This window comes from Strongylocentrotus purpuratus, unplaced genomic scaffold, assembly GCF_000002235.5.
Source record: "Strongylocentrotus purpuratus isolate Spur 01 unplaced genomic scaffold, Spur_5.0 spur5_contig_865, whole genome shotgun sequence".
NCBI classification, from domain to species: Eukaryota; Metazoa; Echinodermata; class Echinoidea; order Camarodonta; family Strongylocentrotidae; genus Strongylocentrotus; species Strongylocentrotus purpuratus.
The window spans coordinates 529,560-553,788 of record NW_022145574.1 but is presented as its reverse complement, the minus strand read 5'-3'; the positions used below and the strand labels follow the sequence as shown (position 1 = coordinate 553,788).

The 24,229-nt window shown below is 37.1% G+C and overlaps 2 protein-coding genes across 2 annotated transcripts; both read right to left on the bottom strand.

The window, feature by feature from the left end:
• Nucleotides 1-613: 613 nt before the first annotated feature.
• Nucleotides 614-6,019, bottom strand: LOC100890617. The gene is made up of 6 exons (XM_011671629.2): nt 5,750-6,019; nt 4,837-4,891; nt 3,805-3,915; nt 3,195-3,345; nt 2,418-2,527; nt 614-2,011 (listed from the first exon to the last, which is right to left on the bottom strand). The coding sequence occupies exons 2-6, from the start codon at nt 4,855-4,857 to the stop codon at nt 1,712-1,714; spliced, it is 693 nt and encodes a 230-aa protein (XP_011669931.2). The 5' UTR covers nt 4,858-4,891; nt 5,750-6,019; the 3' UTR covers nt 614-1,711.
• A 1,110-nt stretch (nt 6,020-7,129) lies between these two features.
• Nucleotides 7,130-14,384, bottom strand: LOC115919536 (probable GPI-anchored adhesin-like protein PGA18). Its single transcript, XM_030973618.1, has 7 exons — nt 13,226-14,384; nt 12,902-13,165; nt 10,774-10,950; nt 10,378-10,476; nt 8,912-9,088; nt 8,531-8,629; nt 7,130-7,134 (listed from the first exon to the last, which is right to left on the bottom strand). The coding sequence occupies exons 1-7, from the start codon at nt 14,382-14,384 to the stop codon at nt 7,130-7,132; spliced, it is 1,980 nt and encodes a 659-aa protein (XP_030829478.1).
• Nucleotides 14,385-24,229: the final 9,845 nt, after the last annotated feature.

The following is a 24,229-nucleotide window of genomic DNA, read 5'->3' as shown; positions in this document are numbered from 1 at the left end:
CTGCTCGATCACATATAATAAATAACTTTTTTGTTTAATTAATTTTGACCATTACATATATACTTTTTTCTCACTCACTCTAGATCTCAGATTTTCAGGGTTTCTCTATATATCCGTGCATTTATCTTCATTCTATCTCTCTCGCATCTTTACTTTGTCAGTCCTCTCTCGACTAGCTCAAGTATACAGTTTCTGTTTATTTACACTATTTGCAATACCGTAAATATAGAGGCCATGAGTTTTTCTCTTAAAATAATATGCAGTTTTCAAGATAATTATTTCAATATGCATATGACCACCTCTGTATTTGAAATCTACCAACACCATGCTAATTAATGTGTTAATGGCATCGTAACTGTGCTCCTGACATTGCAAATGATTTGCTTCATTGCTAAAGCATGTTTTATCGAAAAGCATGTTTCATTCAACCTTTGTTGGCTGAATTGTAAATAAATTGTAAATAAAACTGTAATTTATCTCACTTCACGAGTATCTAGCTGTCCTATTTTCAATATCCACTTGTCTTAAAGCTAGTAGTCTTCATTTACACACCCTTATCGATTTCAATAAAATTCCATGGGTAAGAAGCAACAAATTTCCTTAGACGATGCTATACATTTCTTCAAGAAACTTTAATAAGTTATGCTGATAAATTAGATAAATAGTCATCAATAATTTTGAATAATTTACACTTATATGTACAAAACTAAAAAAAATGAAACAATCCTATCAGATATAATACAATGTAGGAATGTGGTGAAATCTTGTTTCCAAACAAGCTACAATATAAAGCTATTTACAGTTTTTTATAATATTAAATCCAATCCAATTAAAAAAGTTCATTAGATATACTATCTTTTTTCAATATGAATCAATGAAATAATTTAAACCTTAAAATGTTATGCTCTGAACGTCTATATTATTGATATATTAAAATCTATGAGGTTTCCTAACCCATCTTGCACATTTCAGAGCAAATAATTGAAAGAGTTTATAATACATTCAGTCCTTTCAAAACGTATAGGGGAAGAAAAAAAACTTGTCACTGTTCCAATGACACTTTCTATCATACTAATTCCAGATGGCACAGTCACCTACTAATAATGTAAAAATGAGAACATATCATTTCCTTTCGGTGGTGAGGTGGAGGAACGGAAGCAGAAGGCATGAGAGGAGTGCGAGGCCTTGCTGAGAGCTGCTGGTGGATGCCAGCGCGAGTGGAAAGATGTACGGAAGAAATGGCAGGAGTCGAAGACCAAGGAACTTGCATGCATGTCCAAGTCCAAAAATGACAGATAAAACTTTAAATACACCAAAGATGTATTTAGAGGGAATTGAATAATCTAAGATGAGGCCGGTCTTGAACAACGATGACATTGAAACGGTAGTTATATTTTTATGATTCCCTAATAAAGCCTGGTTAGCACTTTTGCACCATCATAATTATATAATAATTTAACAAAAAATAAAAGGATACAAAAGGTTAACCAGGTCTTTAGAAGAACAAAATGCTGGAGAAAATTTACATTGAAGAAAATTATTTAACTATTCCAAATATTCCAAATATATAGTATTCTCCAAATCTCTTTGTTTAATCAGAGAATGGAATAATTTATGGAAACCCAAAATGCGGATGTTTTTAATTTTTGAAAGCAAGAACAAGTGATTTAATAAAGTCAAAACAAAATAAAAAATGGAAAATAGAAAATAATTACTCTTCCTTTTTTTTTAGGAGAGAAATAATGATTTCTAATTGGCTTGAAATTGTCTCCAGCATTTTGTTCTGGTGGGACTGGCAGGGCAAGCACCCAGGATGCTGATGAGGAGGTGGTTCCTGTGGTTCCTGTGGTAGAGTGATTGATGGTAGAGGGGTTGATGGAGGAATAAAAACACTTGGTCCAGCCCTCATCACTCTATCACTGGAACCTGCCTCATCATCAGCATCCTGGATGGCTCCTGCCAGGAGATCTATGTCTATTTCGGGGTCAATTTCTGGAAATTCCTGGCTGTCCTGTAAAGAAAACCAAAAGAAAACAAATGATTACTTGCAAGAATTGTTTATATTGTGGTATCAATAGATTCATCATTTTGTTTTTAAAATATTACCTAAAGTACAAGGCCACTCCACTGAAATGTTGAGCTGATTATATACCGGTAGACAAAACCTAAAAAGCCCAAATCTAACTTGGTTTTGGAAAATGGTGCTCAAACTTATTTTAATAATTTTTTTAATGAGCAAAAAACAAGTTAATGATCGAGCCGGTTCTCCCCCACAATGAATTGCGCAACATTTTTTTGTGATGTAGGGTCCTCACAACAGAGACACAAAAACATTATCAATGATTATGGAATTCATACTGTTTGACCACACAAAGTTAACACCCTAATTATATCACGATATGTAGTGTAATACTCACATCTACGCCGGCCTCATCCTCGGACCCACAGATCCCATCTTTGCACTGGGGGGCCAGCACCTCCAACACCCTTTCAAAAACTACCGTCATATGAGGTGCTGGTCCTCCTCCTGAAAGATATAAGCAACAGTTGTTTTTTTTAAATCAAAACAGTATGACATGTTGTATAGGGTACCTATTTATTTTCCTATAACGTACATTATCCATATACCCAAGTAAATGGGAACGTGAGCAGTTCTTAAAAAGTAATTGTCAAGCCTTGACCAAATGACTTCAAAATTTAATCCGTAATCCTTGTTGGTTATTCATATAATATCAAATTTGATAAGGAAAGCTGAAACCGGCATTCTCCGATTGTCAGCATGTATTAATCTCCACGAGTTTGAATTATCATGAAATATTACTTGAGAATTAAACTCAGTACAAATAGGGCTCTGAATTGTTTATTTGGTCAAAGATAAATGTTATGTTAGGTTAATAGTCCTTTAAAAAAAAATGACTTAATCTCATTTAGTGCCCACACATCCAATCCAATCCAGGAATTTATAAAGCGCCAATATCTAGTTGCCTAATCAAAGGCGCTGATGAGACTGAAAACTGTCTATTGATGATTCTAAATGGGAAAGACAAAAAAAGCAGTGACTAATTGTAAGCAATCTGAATGTCTTTAGTTGAGTCCTGACAGTGGAAAGCTTGTGAAAAGGGCACAGAATTTGGGGAAGACCATTCCACAATCTTGATGCACAGGCAGTAAATGATCGCAAATTAAAATAATACCTGTCATTTTGGACTTCGACCTGCATGCCAGGGCCCTGGTCTTCAGCTCCTGCCATTTTTTACGGACGTCCTTCCATTCACGCTGGCATCCACCAGCGGCTCTCAACAAGGCCTCGCACTGCTCCCATGCCTTCTGCTTCCGTTCCTCCACCTGGACGGTTCAAAATAGATTAATGGACAAAAGAATGATATAATTAACCTATAAAAGAATGACATGTTCTCTATGTACTTAATGCATATGATTTAATCATACACATATATTTTGCATTTAAATGAGAATAATAGAAGTGACATATCAATGGGTTCCATGAATGAGCCTCAAGTACCAATTTTATTTAAAATGGTCCATTTTTACAAATTAACAACAAATCATTAAATACAACTATTAGTTTCCTATAAAGAAATGTATGGAATTTTAAAATTAAGTTTGGAAAAACGCTGATAAAATCCCCAAAGCACCTAAGAGTATTTCATTTGTGTTGATATCTTTAATATGGAATCATCACGGAGTGCCAATTCATATTACATATATTCCTATAAATAGTAAGATAAACAAAATTGTTTTAATTACTCGAACTATACACTGCCTTTTAAGTTAACAAATACTAACCCGTTTCCCACAAAATCCTGCCTTTCCGAACAGGGCCTGTGTATTTTGGCTGACGAATGTCACCATCGCATACTGTTCTTCTGTAGAAAAGTTGGCTTTCCTTTCTCTTTTCTGTAAAGAATAAAAATATCACTTATTAGAAGGCAGATTACATTAAATCATAATTCAGTTGATTTATTAGATTAAATAAAATAATCTAATTTCTTCATCAAATTCATCATTATCCTTATCGTCATCTCTATGGAAGTGTAGGTTGTCGTGTCGGTCTCCTGGTCGAGATCTAGCAGTAGATTGTTGCAGCTAATTCCAGTCTGTACCATGTATGAACAAACAATTTTGAAGGAAAAAAAAATCTTTCCTCCCGCTGTAATGTACGTTGAGAAATAAACTATGCCAATCATCGAAAAAAATATGATGTGGAAATAATCGTAGTAGTGTGTGACTCTTTGAAGCTCGTTAAATTACCAGAGTTCTTACATTGTACTGATCTTTTATAAAACAAGAAGCTCACCTCTCAACAGTAAAAGTCATTTACTATTCAGTTCAGAAAATAATCAACTGCGAAAGTATTGAACAGGTTGAAAAACTTTAAATCAATTTCACTTAAGACAATTAACCCCCTATTCACCATGAAACAACAAAGAAAACCACTGGAATTGAAAGCTCTGTACTGCAGTGTAAACCTTTATACTTATGTTCAATATAAAGCTCTGTCATTCTTTCCAGTAGCCATCCAACTACATGCATCACAAACTTATTTAGGATTGAACTATTATATTTACTGTACATCAGTACGAGAATACACCCGACGGTGGCCTGTACTTATAGCGAAGAAGAAGAAAAGCTTGAAATTGAGCTTCAGTCGACAGCACTCGAGAAACACAAGTACGATAATACGCCAACAGCGGTCTGTACTTAATCGGAAGAAGAAGAAGAAGATATAATAACAAAAATTCTGGCAAATGATTAAAAACTTAAATTTAATATAATTCATTGTAATTGAACAGATCTAGGATCTTCATCTTAATTTACCTTCGGAATAGGAGAAGCCATGTTCCTGTGCTAGCTATCCCTGCTCTCTTCAAGTCTGAAAAAAGAAAAGGAAAGTAGATTTAGATATAGTCTAATACTATTATTGTTTATATATCCTATTATAAAGTCATACTCAGTCATAGTTCATACCCATTATTTTTTCTTCAATTTCGTGGGAGAAGGGGGGGGGGGTGCAAAAGATTCTTAGTACTCTTTCTTAGTCTTAATTACTCTTACAAGTTTTATCGTTAATTATTGTAATGTTATGTAGCCTAGACCTACAAATATTAAATAATAAATAAACATCTACATCTAGATCTACATCTAGACTACATGATCCATGGATCTAGTTATCTACATGAATGTAATAATATTCCCCACGGAGTAGCAAACGCAGACGAGCTCACCATCATACTCATACTTATACTCAGTCACAGTCATAGTCTACTAGTACTACTATAGACAACAGACAGGAAACAGAAAAATATCTAGTAAATAAGTAACTAAGAAAGACATGCGAACATTCATCTAGACAAGTATTATTACCTTTTACTGACTAAGGTCAGGCAGTAATGGTAGTCGTAGTTCGTTTTAATAATATAATCTAAATCATCGTCTCATGTCTGCAACTGCAAGTAATCTAGTGAAACGTATCACGAATTCACATCACGACGATTCACGAATCGAGATACACACACAGATATTCACACGCGGGACCGGGTGCAAAGCTGGGTGATTACGTACCGTTCTTTGACTGCAATATCCTTCGAGATTTCTATGCTATAATTTAACCTAATAGAAAACTAATACTCTGGCTCGAATGGCCTTACATCATGAATTCAAAAACATAACAGATGAAAAGTGATAAGACAGAACTACTAGAGAAAAATATAAATTACTAGCGATAACTTACCCAAAACAGACGACAAGATTTAGAGAGATGAGCGCGGTAAATCTCGGCAGACACTTTTTCTCTGTTGGCATGAATATGCATGAGTATGCAAATGATTCAGGCTCGTCCGTTTAATATTGAAGCAATATGAGTCGCACTTAGCCTAAGTACGACTTAGTGAAACAGACTTTGCTTCTCCGTGAGAGTCACACTTAGGGTAAGTCACACTTAGTGAGATTAACGCTAAGTGCGACTTACTAAGTGCGACTCTTTGTGAAACACCCCCCTGGTGTTAGAGCAGCACAACTTATATATTGGACCACGCGGATAGATACAATTTGCTGTTATTATCACTCGCGTATTCCAGTATACTGTAGTTGAAGCACTGGATTTCTGTCTTCAGCTAAATCAAAATTGTTGACCCTTGAATAATAAACCATCCGATGCTCACAATGGTAAAGCTACCCATATTAAGACTAACATTGGGAATCAATAGCATTGCATCTAAACTTATGTGAGTAACATGTAGATAAAGCACACACTCGGTATACAGTTGGCATACATCATTGCACATGTTTTTTGTTGTTGCCATTTTCAATATAATTGGACAGGAGAAAATCAACCTAAGAAAGGAAAGTTTATTTGTTTGCAGCTATATGAGCTTACGGTGAACAATTTGTACACTATGATGATAAGAATTAAAAAACTGCGTAATAATAAGTGGTGTAGTGCGATTCACATTTGGTTCGCATCTGGGAATCTGGTTTTGGAATCAGCGCCCTCAATTTGCCCCAAAACATCAAGCAACATGATGAATGTCCTTAGAATAAACGTTTTCATGATTTGGCGGCCATTTTGAATTTTCGCCATTTACGAGAAATGCTCAAGGTTTCGCGTCTGGCACTCATCGGATTTGGATTCAGCACCCTCAAATTGACAGGAACACATAAAATAACCTGTTAAATGGCCAACAATTTGCAAAGAATAAGCCTTTTCATGATTTGGCGGCTATTTTGGCGGCCATTTTGAATTTTCACCGTTTACGAGAAATGGTTAAGGTTTCGCGTCTGGCACTCATCGGATTTGGATTCAGCACCCTTAAATTGACAAGAAAACATCAAATAACCTGTTAAATGGCCAAACATTTGTAAAGAATAAGCCTTTTCATGATTTGGCAGCCATTTTGGCGGCCATTTTGAATTTTCGCCGTTTACGAGAAATGCTCAAGGTTTCGCGTCTGGCACTCATCGGATTTGGAATCAGCACCCTCGAATTGACAAGAAACCATCAAAAACATTGTATATATAAAAAGCAAGGTTCGGGTCCTTTCCTATGGGGCCTAGCCTGGACTAAGTTGGATGACTAGAAAACCAAGTTTCAGTGATTCCAATTATTGGGTACTTATCCTGAAAAGTGTCCAAAAACAAGGAAAACCTGTCAAAATTTGCATTCATGCTACGCACATTAAAGTGCAAAAAGGACGTTTCATTGACAGGACAGTTTTCTAAATGTTCAGCAAATTGTTTTTCAGTAAAATATTTTGAGTCGTACACTGTAGTTTCAACCTCGTCATTCAACATATATTAAAAAATGTGTTGCATTATATTCAACTCTGCTACATCATCAGACTGAGTGTGGCTCAATTGAGTAGCATTAACCTGAGGCATCATAACCTTGACTATAATCTGCACGTAGATCTGTAAGTAAAGTAAGTAACTGGATTTAGCAAGGGCAAAAAAAAACATACACACAAAATTATTGATTGAGATGTTAAAAGCCATCCTTTCCGCATGGCCAGGCATCACGTATACAAAAATGTGATGTGTTAACATATTTACAAACCTCCTCAAAATGAGTAAGGAAAAAAAGACTCATTTACAAAGGTTAAGATCTAACAAACAACAAACGTGGGTTGCTTCTGGGGCCCAGAATCTACCTAAGAAAAATATCGATTTTCTCTAGCGTACATAATATATGTAGAGGTCTACAGACTATTTAACATACATTCTTTATGACTCACATCATTCACATGTGAAAGAATCATATTATTCGTTTTACTCACTGGTTAAATATCCAACCAAGTAGAAAAAGAAGTTACCTTTAAATCATATGGCAAAATTTGTATAGGAAAATTTCCCTTTTCATTACAAAACATAACGACTGGCCTGTCCTAATATGAAGACATATATGTTTCCAAAATGATGATATATGCTGCTTGGACAAGACTTCATGTGGTCTGTTGAGGAAATTTATGGGGATTGACCCGACAGCTACACTCTGCCTGCCACAATTTTTAAAAATAAATTTGATGGTACTTTGAGGGTCAAAATCGTATAACTATTGGACCAGTCTTTGACTTTTACCAAGTAGTGAAGAGTCGATGGAACAAACTAGAACCCTATAATAGGCCGAGAGCACAATTAAAAGCCCCAGTGACTAAATTATCCACTAAAATTCCATGAGACAGACAAAATAGGTCTGTCTTTCAAATGTCTTTCTGATAGAACTGCAATACACTAATAGAATTATGATATTCATAAGAAGGTGGAAAAGAATGTAAGAGATGGGGAGTTTCAAGTCTTCCTATTTCCGCACCCAAATTCCAACACCATGTTTGTGTACCTGGGCCCTGTTTCATATGAAAACTGTTATAAGCTACTGAAATCTTGACATTTGATTGGCTGAGAGCAAATTTACCATAGTATCTAAAAATTAACATATGCCAGAAAATCATGAAGTACAACAAACACTTGTAATGTTTATATATAACGCATTTCTAAATATAATGTGTTATTGACTTACTGCACGCTAATTCATCCTCGTAATGATCGCAGTGGTAAAGTCCATCGCAAAGGACAGTCGGTGACACGCTCATGTTAGAGCTTGAACAGGCAAATAAGGCTGGTAGAAGGTAAAAGATGAAGAGAAAAATAACTTATGAGTAGCTCATAATGCTTTAAAATGTTACAATTGAATGCACTATGTTTCTTTAAATACTTTTAGTCATTAGGCGAGTCAGAAATATACCTTCTTTATACTATTATTTCTGGTAAAACTGGACACCTGGATTATCTTTATCAGTCGACAGGTATTGAATAATTCTGGTAAGATACCAGTTTTCACTGCTTCAATACAAAAAGCTTTACATTCCACCGATATTATAAAAGAAAATTCAACACTCACTTGACAGGTCAATGGAAATGATCTCAACGTCCATTCGGAGCCCGGTGTTACCATTTGCTCCTATGACAGTAAACCACATCTCATTGGTATCTACATAGACATCATCAGGCTCGTAGTTTATGTATCCGTGGATAGTTGTGATGACAGACTGTATGTCAGATGGATCGTTACCTGTCCCTATTTGGACTTGAACACCAGTATAGAGATACAAATCTCGGAACACAACTCGAAATCCATTCGTAGCGTTTGTTTTTAGCAAGATTGCATTATAGAATCGTGTTGTGGTGGTGTGTGGTAAGGAGATGAAATGTGATTCGCCTTCCTGGAGATTAGTTGCTGAATTATCTGTAGAGGGTAAAAAAAGACAATAAAGAAATAAATAATAAACAAAAACGCAAGAAAAAAAAAGTCTCCTGTAGACGATTCTCATCAGTTCTTCAACAGGAGATCGGTATATAAGCTTCATCATCTGGCACTGACAGCTAATGTGGGAGCCTCTCCCGAAAACCCTGTATTATCCATACGATGTGACCATCTTTATTTACTTAGAGGGATGGTCATCAGAGTTCCCGAAACAGACTGAGCCTAAAATCAGGTCGGTTTCTACCTATCTACCTCATGCACGAAATTTCGCTAGTAGAAATTATGACTTGACATAATAAACAGGAAAAGCGACAAAAAATGAACAGGTATCGGTTGATATCACACGCCACTTTTACAAATGGGAACATTTTAACATTAAATTATATGAACACAATTTTCATAAGAAAATTCCCTTTTCATACATGTAAAAAGACCGGCCTCTCCTGATATGCAAACATACGAATTCATATAGACAAAATCTGGTGCTTGGACCCGACTTCATGGGGTCTGCTGAGGTGGTTTGTGAGGATTAACCCTGTCAGCTACACTCTGCCTGCCACATTTTTTATCAATGAATTTGATGGTACTTTGAGGGTGAACATCGTATGAGTGAAATGGGTGACTATTCAGGACCAGTCTTTGGCTTCTACAAAGTTCAGAAAAGTCGATGAAACAAAATTGGACCCCCTAAAAGGCCGAGAGTACAAAATCCACAACCCCAGTGACTATTATATCCATGAAAAGTCCATGACATAAGTCTGTCTTTAAAACTGTCTTGTTCGTAAACTAAAATACACTAATGGAATTATGAAATTCATACAAAAGTGGAAAAGAACCTGAGAGAATGTGAGTTTTAAGTCTTCATATTTCGCACCCGTATTCCAACAATACCATGATTATGTACCTGGGCCTTGTTCCATAAAAGTTGTTATCAATAAAAACTTATGACAACTGTTAAAATGTATTGAAATCGTGGCATTTGATTGGCTGAGAGCAAAGAATTGGTTATTAATAACATATGCTACAACATCATAAAGTACAAATAAAATACCTGGAATACTACTAAGAACATCAGTACTAAATATAATTTGTTATTGACTTACTGCATGTTAACTCATCCTCGTAATGATCGCATTGGTAAAGTCCATCGCAGAGGGCAGTCGGTGACACGCTCATGTTAGAGTTTGAACAGACAAATGAGGCTGGTAGTAGATAGAAGATGGAGAGAAAAATAACTTAGGAGTAGCTAAATTGGCTTTAAAATTTGAAAATTGAATACACTAGGTTTTTCTTTGAATACTTTTAGTAATTAGGCGCGTTAGAAATTCACCTTCTTTATATTATAATTTCTGGTAAAAATGGAAACATGGATTATATTCATCAGTCGACAGGCGTGAATAATTCTCTTTTTATAACTAGTGAGACACTAGCTATCACTGCATAAACATATAGCTTGAGATTCTACCGATATTTTAAAAGAAAATTAATTTAAAACTCACTTGATAGGTCAATTGAAATGATCTCAACGTCCATTCGGATCCTGGAGTAACCATTTCCTCCTATGACAGCCAACCACATCTCATTGGTATCTATATAGACATCATCAGGCCCGTAGTTTATGTATCCATCGATAGTTGTGATGCCAGACTGTATGTCAGACGGATCATTATCTGTCCCTATTTGGACTTTAGCACCATTGAGATACAAATCTCGGAACACAACTCGAAATCCATTCGTAGCGTTGGTTTTTAGAATGCGTGCGTTATACAATCGTGTTGTGTAGGCCAATGGGAAGGATATGAAATGCGATTCACCTTCCTCAATATATGTTGCTGAATCTGTAAGGGGAAAAAGACAAGAAAGAAACGAATTATGAAGAAGAAAAAAGAATTGTTATCAGTTCTGCAACATGAGATTGGTGGATAAGCTTCGATCACTTTGCACTGACAGCTTATTTGGGTGCCTCTCCCGATAAAAACCTATATGATCCATACCGTTTGACCTCCTTTATTAAGTTAGAGGAAACATAAACGTATCTTTCAGAGTTCCCATAACAGAACCTTTAGTCATGTTGGTTTCAATTTATCTACATCATGCACGAAATTTTGCTCGTAGAAATAATAAGTGGACATATACAATCGGAAAAGCGACAAAATTTGAACAGGGATCGGTTGATTATCAGACGCCCCTTAAACAGAGAATTTTCCTTTAAATCATATGGATATAATTTGTATAGGAAAAAATCTCTTTTCATTTCAAAATATAAAGACTGGCCTGTCCTCAAATGCAGATATATGACTTCATATTGACAAAATTGACCACGACTTCATGGGTCTCTTGGGTCGGTTGAGGGGGATTAACCACATAGCTATAGTCAGCCTGCCACACATTTAAACAATTAATGTGATGGTACTTTGGGGGTTAAAATCGTATGAGTGAAATGGGTGACTATTCAGGATCAGTCTTTGACTTCTATCAAGTTGAGAAAACTTGAAGTCGATGGAACAAAATTGGACCCCCTAATAGGCCGAGAGCACATAATTCATATGTAACCCCAGTGACTAAAGTATCCAGGAGAACTCCACGAGACAGACAAAACAAGTCTGTTTTCAAAAGGATGACGAAGTTTCACTGTTGAAATTCAAGACACCAATGAATTTTATAATTTCCTAAAACAGTGGAGAAGAATGGTAGAGAATGCGAAAAATGAGCCCTTTTTCCCCGCATCCCTATTTCAACAATACTTTATATTGTTCGTATATATTGGACCTGTTTCATGCAACCTTTATAAAAACGTTAAAGGCTTCTGAAATCGTTGCATTTGATAGGCTGAGAGCAATTTTTTTATCGAATTTTAGAGTTAGTTTATAATAACAAGATTGATGGAACATACCCCTGGTGTAAGTGAAACTAACTAGGGATTTCTTCAAAATTTGCTTTAGATGTATTCTATCTCATGTATTTGGTAGTAGGCAGTGGATCATAAACGCGTCAGAACAATGTGATGTAGTCAAACATAATGTCAGTGTAAAATCTAAGGAGCTTTTCCAATACTTACTACACGATGATTCATCCTCATAATTGTCACAGTCGTAATATCCATCGCAAACCAACGTCACTGACACGTTCATGTTCGATCCCGAACAATGAAAGAAATCTAAGACCATAAAATGAATGATGAATGGCATTATTTACTCACTTCTTATCATTACTTCACTAATTAGTTGTCATGGTAATTTTAAGTTTTTTTTTTTTACACCCTTTCTTTAATTTCAAGCAATCAAGATTCTTTTACAACAATAGCGATATTCTATCAATATAGAGCTACTTGATACATATACCTACTCTCTCACACTGAAACCAACGTACTGTAAATTAATAATATCATATCCATGCACCAAATATTAATCTAGCTCTACGAGTACATTCGGTGTACACCTTGTGCCCATATAATAATAAAAATGTCAAGTTATCAAGCGCACGTATCCATTCTAAAAGACTGTTCAAGGCGCTCTGTACAATACCAAAATATGGTTATAATATCAAAAATTCGAAGTGGTGCTTTAGATTTTCTTAAATATTTATATTGATGATAGGTTGTAGCTGGTTTTTTACCCAGCGTTGTACCTGGAGTTGTTTCCGGTGCTGTACCTGGGGTTGTTCCCGGTGGTGTTTGAGATGTTGTACCGAATGTTGTTCCCTGTTTTGTACTTGATGTTGTTCCAGGAGTTGTAGCTGATGTTGTTCCAGGTGTTGTACCTGGGGTGGTTCTAGGAGTTGTAGCTGATGTTGTTCCAGGTGTAGAAGCTGGCGTTGTACCCGGTGTTGTAGCTGTTGAAGTTCCCGGTGTTGTTTGATGTGTTGTACCGAATGTTGTTCCCGGTTTTGTACCTGGTGTTGTTCCAGGTCTTGTTTAAGGTGGTGTTTGAGATGTTGTACCAAATGTTTTACCCGGTGTTGTAGCTGTTGAAGTTCCCGGTGTTGTTTGAGGTGGTGTTTGAGATGTTGTACCGAATGTTGTTCCCGGTGTTGTATCTGGTGTTGTAGCTGTTGAAGTTCCCGGTGTTGTTTGAGGTGTTGTACCGAATGTTGTTACCGGTTTTGTACCTGGTGTGGTTCCAGGAGTTGTAGCTGATGTTGTTCCAGGTGTAGAAGCGGGCGTTGTACCCTGTGTTATAGCTGTTGAAGTTCCCGGTGTTGTTTGATGTGTTGTACCGAATGTTGTTCCCGGTTTTGTACCTGGTGTTGTTCCAGGTGTTGTAGCTGATGTTGTTTCAGGTGTAGAAGCTGGCGTTGTACCCGGTGCTGTAGCTGTTGAAGTTCCTGGTGTTGTTTGAGGTGGTCTTTGAGGTGTTGAACCGTATGTTGTTCCCAGATTTGTACCTGGTGTTGTTCCAGGTGTTGTAGCTGATGTTGTTCCTGGTGTAGAAGCTGGCGTTGTACCCTGTGTTATAGCTGTTGAAGTTCCCGGTGTTGTTTGATGTGTTGTACCGAATGTTGTTCCCGGTTTTGTACCTGGTGTTGTTCCAGGTGTTGTAGCTGATGTTGTTTCAGGTGTAGAAGCTGGCGTTGTACCCGGTGCTGTAGCTGTTGAAGTTCCTGGTGTTGTTTGAGGTGGTCTTTGAGGTGTTGAACCGTATGTTGTTCCCAGATTTGTACCTGGTGTTGTTCCAGGTGTTGTAGCTGATGTTGTTCCTGGTGTAGAAGCTGGCGTTGTACCCGGTGCTGTAGCTGTTGAAGTTCCTGGTGTTGTTTGAGGTGGTCTTTGAGGTGTTGAACCGAATGTTATTCCCAGATTTGTATCTGATGTTGTTCCAAGTGTTGTAGCTGATGTTGTTCCAGGTGTTGTTTGAGGTGTCGTACCGAATGTTGTTCCCGGTTTTGTACCTGGTGATGTTCCAGGTGTTGTAGCTGATGTTGTTCCAGGTTTAGAAGCTGGCGATGTACCCGGTGCTGTAGCCGATGAAGTTCCCGGTGTTGTTTGAGGTGGTGTTTGAGGTGTTGAACCGAATGTTTTTCCCGGTGTTGTATCTGGTGTTGTTCCAGGTGTTGTAGCTGATGTTGGTCCAGGTGTAGTAGCTGGCGTTGTATCCGGTTTAGAAGCAGGCATTGTACCCGGTGTTGTAGCTGTTGCAGTTCCTGGTGTTGTTTGAGGTGGTGAATTGAAGGATATTCCCGGTGTTGTAACTATTGCCGTTCCTGGTGTTGTTCCTGAGGGAAAAAATCAATGCATTTTATTTGGTAATAATTGAACTAAATGAATTTGTGTAAAATATGAGAAATTACCTATTAAGAAACACAGTTCCTAATACAATTTTTTGTTAAATATCCGTAAACTTTTGTCACTCCATCATACTGCTTTGACTATATGTCTTATATTTTGAAAAATGTTGTGTGCAAAAGTAGTGAGATTATCATACCCCCAATGAAAACCAAACTATATTACATTATTTGGAAACAATTGAATTTCTTGTTAGTGCTTTGCATGTTAGTTTCTAACTTGTTTATGAATGTTACAGTTACAGAAGCTCTCATACATAGTCTGCAGTGTTCTCACCACAACAAATTCAATAGCAGAACATGATAAGTTAAAGATATTTAGAATGCTTCATTTATGCTCTAAACAACTCAATTCAATGTATTTATTAGTACATTGTGCGTTCAACATTAATTTTGTTTCGTTTCCTTACTGTAGATCAAACATATAATCAAAAGAACGTAAACTGCTTTCACAAAATTTACAAGCCTTTTTTGGTAGACAATCTTTAAACTGCTCCCGTTTTATTTCAATAATGAAACATTTAATTGTTCACATCTAATGTATGTGTACTTGGAATACTAAGTCGATAATGGAAAATGAACATCTATATTCTTGACCGGTATACTTTTATTCAATGTTACTTACCCCCAACTGCAATTTGGATGAGGAAAGTCATCCAAAGAATGAGGAGAAGCTTCACGACTGAGTGAGTTTTTCCGAAACACTTCTTCATTTTCATTCCGTTAATGCCACTAAGATTATAGAAACAAATTATGATGTAATACGATGCAAATATATATGTAATATAATAATAATTATCATTGTTATAATCATAAATATAATGATTATTATAATGATAATAATAAGTGGATTTCATAACACATTTTCAGAGGACACACGGCACTGTTCCTAACTCAATCAGCAAAATAACAATAATAAATTGTAGAAGTCGGATTTCAGATGTGTGTTTGTTCACCCATTCCAACTTAGAAATGCAGGGAGTTTATTTTATAAGCGTAGAGCAACGGAAAGAAAGTGTTTGTATTTAGCCTGTTTATATTGGTCATGATCTGCTTAAAAAATTAAAATAAACTCATCAGCATGTAGTGAAATATATTTCATCAGAACAACAGCAGCACATATTAAGCAGCAACTATGCATTTCATATGCACTGTGAAAAGGTTGGGCAATATTTTTTAAACGCTTTGCCCAACGTTGTGCCAATAGTCAACCAACCATCTATTGGGCAATATTTTGCCCAGTGGTATTGGTAAACGTAAGTACCCTACTTCACACGTGCATAATTGATTCGTATTTTGACCAACATTTGGGCAAGGATATGACCCTTCAACTGCCCGACTACGGTAGCCCACTTGTTTGGAATATCTTGACCAACTGTTGGGCAAAATACGAAATTATTGCCCAATAGATGGTTGGGTTAACTATTGGCAAAGTGTTGGAAAATATTGCCCAACCTCAGGGTGGAAGAAGTATCTCGAACGTATAGTGGAGTCCTGTCAATGTGTTGACATAGAACAAGCAAAGACATGTAACGCGTTTCTGGTGCAGCGTGAGAAGTATTTGTTTAAGTTATGTATTTTTGATCACGGGATCGATCAAAGACAAATTGGCAACTTTGTGACGTATCCCCCCAATTTGATAATTGTTCCAACAACTTGATAAACATTCACTTAATTATAAAAAAAGGTTTCAATTATACATGCACCCTACATATAATAATTATACATATGAAAAGAGGAACACATATGATGTACATGTCAACAAAATGTTTAGTACGTAGGATGGAAGAGGACCTCACCATGGAAAGAAGCAAATTAGTGATATTTTTTTTGATCGGATTCTGCTCAAACCTGTTGCGATCTTTTTCTCTCACGTTCTATTTTTAACGAAACCAGTCGAATCAGGGTTCCCCCTTTTTTTAAACCGTTTTTCTCTCACATAATGTGAACATTACAGGCTATAATTCGAGAGGCTCTCCAGTGCTTTACTGAATCGTTGTGTGACACTTTAACGGACAAAAACAAAGATGGGTTTTTAACCTGATTTTTCACACTCAACACTTCAACCTCTCCCCCGCCCCGCCATCCCTGTATATTTATCTATCACGCGATAGTGGGACAATGACCCAGTGCATAATGACTCGCGACCACGGAAACCACGTTTCAGGCCACCGTGGACGAAACGCGATGGACGTGAGGCAACGTGGGGAACCGTATGGGCATACGTGACAGTCCTTGATTGCCGTGGATGCCGGTCCAGATTTTTAAACTGTCAAAAAAATTGCCACAGCAGTCTCGGTGCAATGAGAAACCTAGTAGGCCGTAGCAAAATAGGGTAAACGCAACAAAACATGACAGTACGTAATAGGCCGTAACAAAAGTTGGAGGCGGTCCGTAGTGGGACGGGAACCCTGTGTATTCCCCGGCATCTCACGGTTCTTTCAAGTTTTGTCACGTTCTGCCGCGTTTAGTGCACGTCAATGTTGCTTCACGGCTGCTGTGCGTTTTGTCCCGTTTTGCCACGATTCTCACGGCAAAGAACGGTGTATGGTAGCCGTTTCGTCGCGTTCAATCATGACGTGTCTCGGCGTGTGACGGTAAACAGCCCGGCGCGTCACAGCGCAACAAAACGCAACGTTCTACTACGGTCTGACACGGCGCGCCACGTCTTGGAGGGAGTTAATACAATCTGGGCCCAGCAGGGGAGCTTTATTAGAGTCTGAGTAATCCACGACACATTAAAGCATCTAAAATACAGAGAGTGAAGACCAAGCTTTGAAAAAAGAAGGCCAAGCTATGCCACCGAAGAAGCCAAGACGTACGAAGCCCCCCTCTCCAGTCCTGCACCACTGATGAGAACTTGAGAAACGTGAGGGACCCCATCAAAACGTGACGGGCCGAGAGGGAACGTTCTGGCATCCGTGGTAAAACACGGGCCGAACCGCAGTGCTCCTTGGAGCCTCCGAGACTCAGCATTCCCTCTCCCCACGGCCCGTCACAGATACTGTGGTAGACCGTGAGAAAACTTGGCAAGACCTAACAAAATTTGAATCCAGAGATAAAATTGGCCTAAATCCCACGGCGCACTACGTTTCGGGCAAACGGGGCTGTCGTGGGCACCGGGAACATAGTGTAATCTTCTCAGATTATGTTATTTATAAGGTTTACACAGCTTCTCTATGATTTATGACATCCGCAACCGTCCGTACACAGAGCATATGCACAGAGAGACTTAGGGCGCTCAACCTTCCCTCCCTTGAATATCGCAAAAGCGACATCATACAGGTTTTCAAAATCATCCATGGACTTTAATGCATCCCAGTTGATACCTTCTTCGAACACTCGACTAGCAACACAAGAGGCCACAGTCTGAAGATCTCAAAACAAAGATGCTCAACGAAAATTAGGCAAGATGTATTTAGCCAACGAGTCATCAATGACTGGAACACACTTTCTGAAGAGGTAGTCACTGCTACCTCGGTGAATGCCTTTAGAGTCAGACTGGATCGATCTCGAACACACAAGCGTTTCTGCTCCCCATATGAGTAGAATACCCGACACTGAACTGAGCCAGATAACTTATCAAGATGAAGACACCCAACTAAGAGAAGGAAGAAACACGAAATTTAACTGGAAGCCTGACTGCCGAGACGCAGCATTCTTCCAGAATCTCGGGTAAAGGTAAAAGGTAATGTATATTCTGCGAGGGAGCGTAGCAACAGAGAAAGAAGATGTTCTACCCATTGCATCGAAGAGCACATTAGAACGTAGATATTGTGCTGTAGCCTTAACTCATTATTCACTACATGATACGTGCTTTGTTTTGTTTTCTTCATTTGTTCTGCAATATGCTTGACGGATGCACCTGCTTGGAGTATTTCACATGTCCTACCTCATTTTTAATTGTATAAGCCTTTGGTGAAAGGGGTTAGTAGGAGAATGAAAAGAGTTCCCATCCTCTCTTCTCTAACTTTTTGTTACACTCATATTTGTTTTGCTGCCACCGATAATATTTTGGACGGATGGATGGTATTATTGAAACGTAAATTTCGTTAAAACACTTTATGCCATGACAAAGAAATACTATGGCACCTCGTTTTTTTAATTTTTATATATCTTTCTCTTTGTTACAAATAACAGGGTGCAGACATAGGTGAAACTTTTTTCGATTTTAATGGATGATTGCAGAAACTAATGTTTTGGATAAACAAGCATTTTACCTCGTCGATAATAATATTTATCAAAGCTAATTGGAAGTCACGTGTGGTTTATGGAATCGAGCAAATTTTGTGTACAGGAAGTTACAATAACAGTGCAATAAACCAGACAGTATCAAGCAGTGATAATTGCATTTGTTGTTCAATTTAGATATTTTTAATGTGAGAACTGTGGTATATTACTGAAGGTTCTTGATTCTCATACGAAAGGTTCTGGGTTCGATCCTCGCTCGGTGCTTACATCCTTCGACACGGTGTTTTGCCCAACTTCGTTCCTTTCTAAATACAGTCATTGCATGGCCCTCATGAACCCATTTTTTATACTGATATAGCTACCCTGGATAATTAGGAGCCCAATTATTATTATTCATTTCATTTAACTTTAGATGTATAATATATGAATGTTTCGAATCGGGTCCGTCTAAATCATTAAGCGAACACGTATAACTGACAGACTAAGTACCGCTTGACCAAATCATCTCCTTTGCTGCCGACTTCATTTCTCATTCGCTTTCAATATTGAACAAAGTATATGGGTTAACATCATAAGTTTCTCTCCTCAATCGGTGTGCCTCATTAGAAACCCATTCTTTTCTGCTCAAAACTGATCAGCTATGCAGATCGACCAGTGCCCATTTACAATGAATGCTAAATGTATGTAATAACAAAAATATTGTGACGCACAGTTGCATAAATCATTTCAAAATATTTACATATCATTCGGTAATGTTTGCACTATGCTAGAAATGAAGGCCTAGTTTCGAAATTGGTAATTTAATACCATATATAGGGGTTTCATTTCCTACTATGCTAACAAAGTAACATTCTTGTATTGTAACATATTTACATGTATACAGTTTACACATGTAGAAGAGAGTCACACACAATCACATGATATTAAATTAGGCAAGCTATCTTTTAATATCATCCATTGGTGTAATAACTCAGACAATGAGCGATTTGATATACATGTATCAATGTTTTAATACTAAGTAAATGTATTTTCAAATGGCAGATAAACAAGTAGCTCTAATGCAGGTTTAGGCTAAGCTATGGGCACGGGAACTAACTGGGTAAATTAATGAACTGTTGAAGCACCAAATGTCAGCTTCTTCGATCTGTGGGGGAAATGTCACAATTCTGTAACCAACCAAAATCTTGTCATTTCAAAAGCAGTTTCTTACATTGACTTAAGGAATTTATTCATTTCGATTAACCATTTCGTTACAGAATCATAATACTTATTGAAAAATCAAGATGTTGAAGTTACGCGCTCTATTTAAAATCAGTGGAGAAAGTTCAAACAAGATGAATGCGGACTGACTAAAAAGTCTTTAAAACTTCATTGCTGATTTCGTTTATATTCATTTGTCAGATCCTGTCATTCTCTTTTATTACAGTCTAAGTCGATAGAAAGTATATATTTATCCTGTGGTCATCTTCTAACTCAATGAGTTACTCTGAGGACATTGTGCTACTTTTGATCAAATTGTATTTTACCCTGCATTTCTAAGGATGTATTGCCATGTATGCATGTCTGGGGATTTTCCTACACCTACACTTTATATTGATGGGAAATTTAGATAGAGGCGATTGAGAACATTTCGATTAAATAGCAATGTTTTCAATGCAGGAAACACACAAACACACGCACAAAACAAACGCACACGCACGCAGACCCTTTTGCCGCCACACACTTGAAGGTTTCACCCACTTAGTTTTTTTAATCCTTTCCTTATATCAAAAAGGCCAACCCACATTTCCTCCAACACACAAATGCACGACGCACTCGTGTTTATGAAGCTCATAGAGAAAATCACAGGCTCAATGGCCCGAATTCACAAAGGAGGTTTGTCGACAAACCGAGGTTTATGTACGTTATATGACGCGTTTTGACGCGTTTTTTACAAACCTGGTTTGTAAAAAACAAAAGGAGGTTTGTCGATACAGATGCTCGTAGAAAAACACCTTTGTGAACATCGCATTTTGATTCGTTTCCTCTATTCGATATGTATCAAGATCAATCACCCTTGACGTTTCATAGTTCCTCTTATATTAACCGCGTTTGACCTCGTTCGTGGGAGTGAACTGTGAAACCAATGCAAACATCTATTGCTATTCAAGCACATTTATAGAAGAGGAATAGGGCCACTGAAAAACATCGCTCATTTTCACCTAGTTAGTTCCTTTTAAGGATAGGAAAATGTTTTCCAAATTAAATTTGTGACTTAACCAGAATAATACATACAGTGTGGGTGTTTCCCTCGATGTTTCCCGGTTAGATTAAAATTTCGTAAGAAAAATAATTTTGATTACCATTGTTTTGTTATTTTCTTTTAAAGCATGTTACATCCGTATCTTAGAAGCCCATCACCCACAATTTATTTTTGAAAATGTGTAATGTCGCGCATTGATGACCAAATATTCTTTATCAGCTTTTCAATTACTGAGCACTAGTAATTTAATTGTGTAGATAATAACAAAGTTAATAGTCACAATGATTATAATCATATCTAAATTAAACTATCCATATTGTGATTACTATCATTATTACAAGAAAAATGGACAGTAAGCAAATAACTACCGTTGGTGAAGGTGATGCGACAAACTATTACTTCCGAGGCGATCTGGAAGCTTCGTTTCGGAAAGATAGCGTATACATTCAGATCGCCGAGGAAGTGATAGTTTGCCCTCGCCTGAAACCAAAAGGTGATTATTTGCTTTTTATTCCACATCGGAAACATTTCACTTCTTCCGTCATTTTAGAGCAACACGTCATCAATTAACAGCTAGCAAACGGTGTACGATACGTACAGTGCATGCAGTATGGTGGTGTGACCATATAGCTCGCGCGTGACCAAAGTTCGCGCACTAACACTAAAAGCGCTTAAAGAGGAGAGCAATTTCGTAGCGTATACAATTAAAGTGCGTTGTACTGTGTAGATAGTAGCCTATCTACCAAGTGTAACGAACGTTTTGCTTCTCCCAGCAATGATGGGCGAACTATCTTTCATCACGTGCTCTACTTTTGACCAATCGTAGAGCAAGATTCTCAGTATGTGGAATATAATAGCGGATAAACAATAACGATATTTCATTTTGTTTTGATTAATATGTTTGCATATTATCAAGTTAACAGATAATATGTGCAGCAACACGAAGTAAGTTCAAAGTAATTCTCTTTTTGGGGGCAGTGAAATATGTAAAGTGGCAGGAATGTCACCTGGTCGCCTGGGTTGCGAGGAAAAGCGGTGAACAGGTATACATCCGCCAGAGTTGTCAATTATTCCCTAGAAATTCTGTAAATACAGTGTTCGCCATAACACCAAACGTTCGCCCATTTTCTGAGAAAACTCTAAATATATTAAAAATGTTCAACAATCTTTGGCGAATATGACTTTCCACCAAAATGGTCTGCAATTGTACACCACTGTCAAACATTATTTTTAATCGAAAACTCCAATTCAATTATTTACCACCCCCCCCCCCCCCTCCATCCAGAACGTGATGAAGAGTGGAAGAATAATTACAGAATAGTCAGCGATTACATCGAATGGTTGAAGAATAATAACAGAATAGTTAGCGAATACACCGAATGGTTGAATAATGATAGCAGAATAGTCAGCGAATAAATCGAATGGTTGAAGAATGATAGCAGAATAGTTACAGATTAGTTGAGGAATTGTGTAATCCATCTTTACTAATGTTACAGGGAACTGCCTTTGTTAATGTTTTGAATCCTCCGAGGAGGAAGAGGAAGGTTGAACCGTTTAAGAGAAAGATGATCGAAATTCACATTTATTTCCTTCTCACTGACACTATACCAAACAATAAACACCTATAAGAGTATACAGGAATAAGTAAATAAAATTAAAAGCAGAAAGAGTCGAAAAGCCCACAAAGTAAATATTTGTGTTAGTAACGCCCATTACACGTAAAACAAAACGTGAATACAAGAAAAGGGATTTAGCTGGTAGTTAAATACATTTTTGTCTTTCGAGAAAAAGTTTGCAAAGAGTTCAAGTTCAAGTTCAAATTTCCATTTTCAATAAGAAAAACACATATTATGTAAAATAGCTAGTAATTATACAAGTGTACATGTTTTTTGTCTTTACTTAGCAAAAGGCATAGTTTACATAATCAATAATTTAGTTACAAGGAATTATACGATAATCATTTCATACAATCTAAATAAAGGAGAAAAATTAAAAAAATGTTGCTGTTTATGTCAAATAAAAATGGAGGGATCCACTAACAATTCATAGCATGTAGAATTTGGACCCCTCAACAAATAATGTTATCACAAATTAACACAAATATACAGAAATCGTTTAAAAAACAAGTGTTTTCTCGACGGAGACGTCTGAAAAGAACATGTATCAACATAATTAGACGCAGTGTGGAAGCACAAGGGTAGAATTATGAACTACATGGACCAGATTATACTCCCAAAGGGGGTGAATGGGTGTGGACCGCATGAATGAAGGACAATGTATATGAAAATGTGGTTAGTACGTAGAAATTAAGAGTGTGATAAGAGAGGCACAGCGCGCTGAGAGTAACTTCTGCAGGCTGGATAATAAAGTTTGCCAAAAGGTATTAGCCAATAGGATATGCTCCAATGAAGGGGTGTGATCTCACGAGGATGCTATTCCTGGAATATTCACAGAATTTTAACAATTCAATTCTTCAGTTTTATTTTTTCTCCAAACAGTGTTAGTATCGATGTACATTTGCCACATCCGGCGAAATGTCGCCGAATGTTCTTGCAATTCGTCTGCTATTCGTCCAATAAAGTTTTTTCTTCTTCAAACTTTGCCTAAGTTTTTCGCCTGATATTCTTCAAAATACCTCACCTAAACGTGGCTCTAAGTCAATTCTTCAGATTTGGACTCTGACTGACTTGCAAATACTTTGCGGATAGTATATGGTAGCCCAAAACTCGTCAGTATTTGTGACGAATCGCCGTTTATCCCGCTATCGCCAAACTTTCGCCGCTCAGTGAAATACAATCTGAAGTATCTTTATACTTTGAAAATGGGATAATAGCCTATATATCGTTTTATTCGGGTAGCAAAATGGATGTATCCTGTCTAGTTTATCTGGATGACGAAATAGCATTTTACCATTACCATAAAAAAAGAAAACAAATTACTCGCTCACTTCGCGAAATTATAAACAGGATGGTTGATGTTCTAGCAAGAGGCCTCAGTCTCCTTGCGAAGAAAATGCGCAATTTTAACACACTTTTTCTTTGTTTGTATTCTAACAATTCAACATAAAACAGATTACCAAAGTAAACATCACATTATTTCACTTGCATTTGCAATAATGTTAATAAACCTGACTGAGCTAAGAAGTACTTTCTAACTATGTACTTTATGGTAACAATTGTACACAAATTAATATACTGAAAGGTGTGGCACACACACAACCTTAATGGAAATTCATCACTATA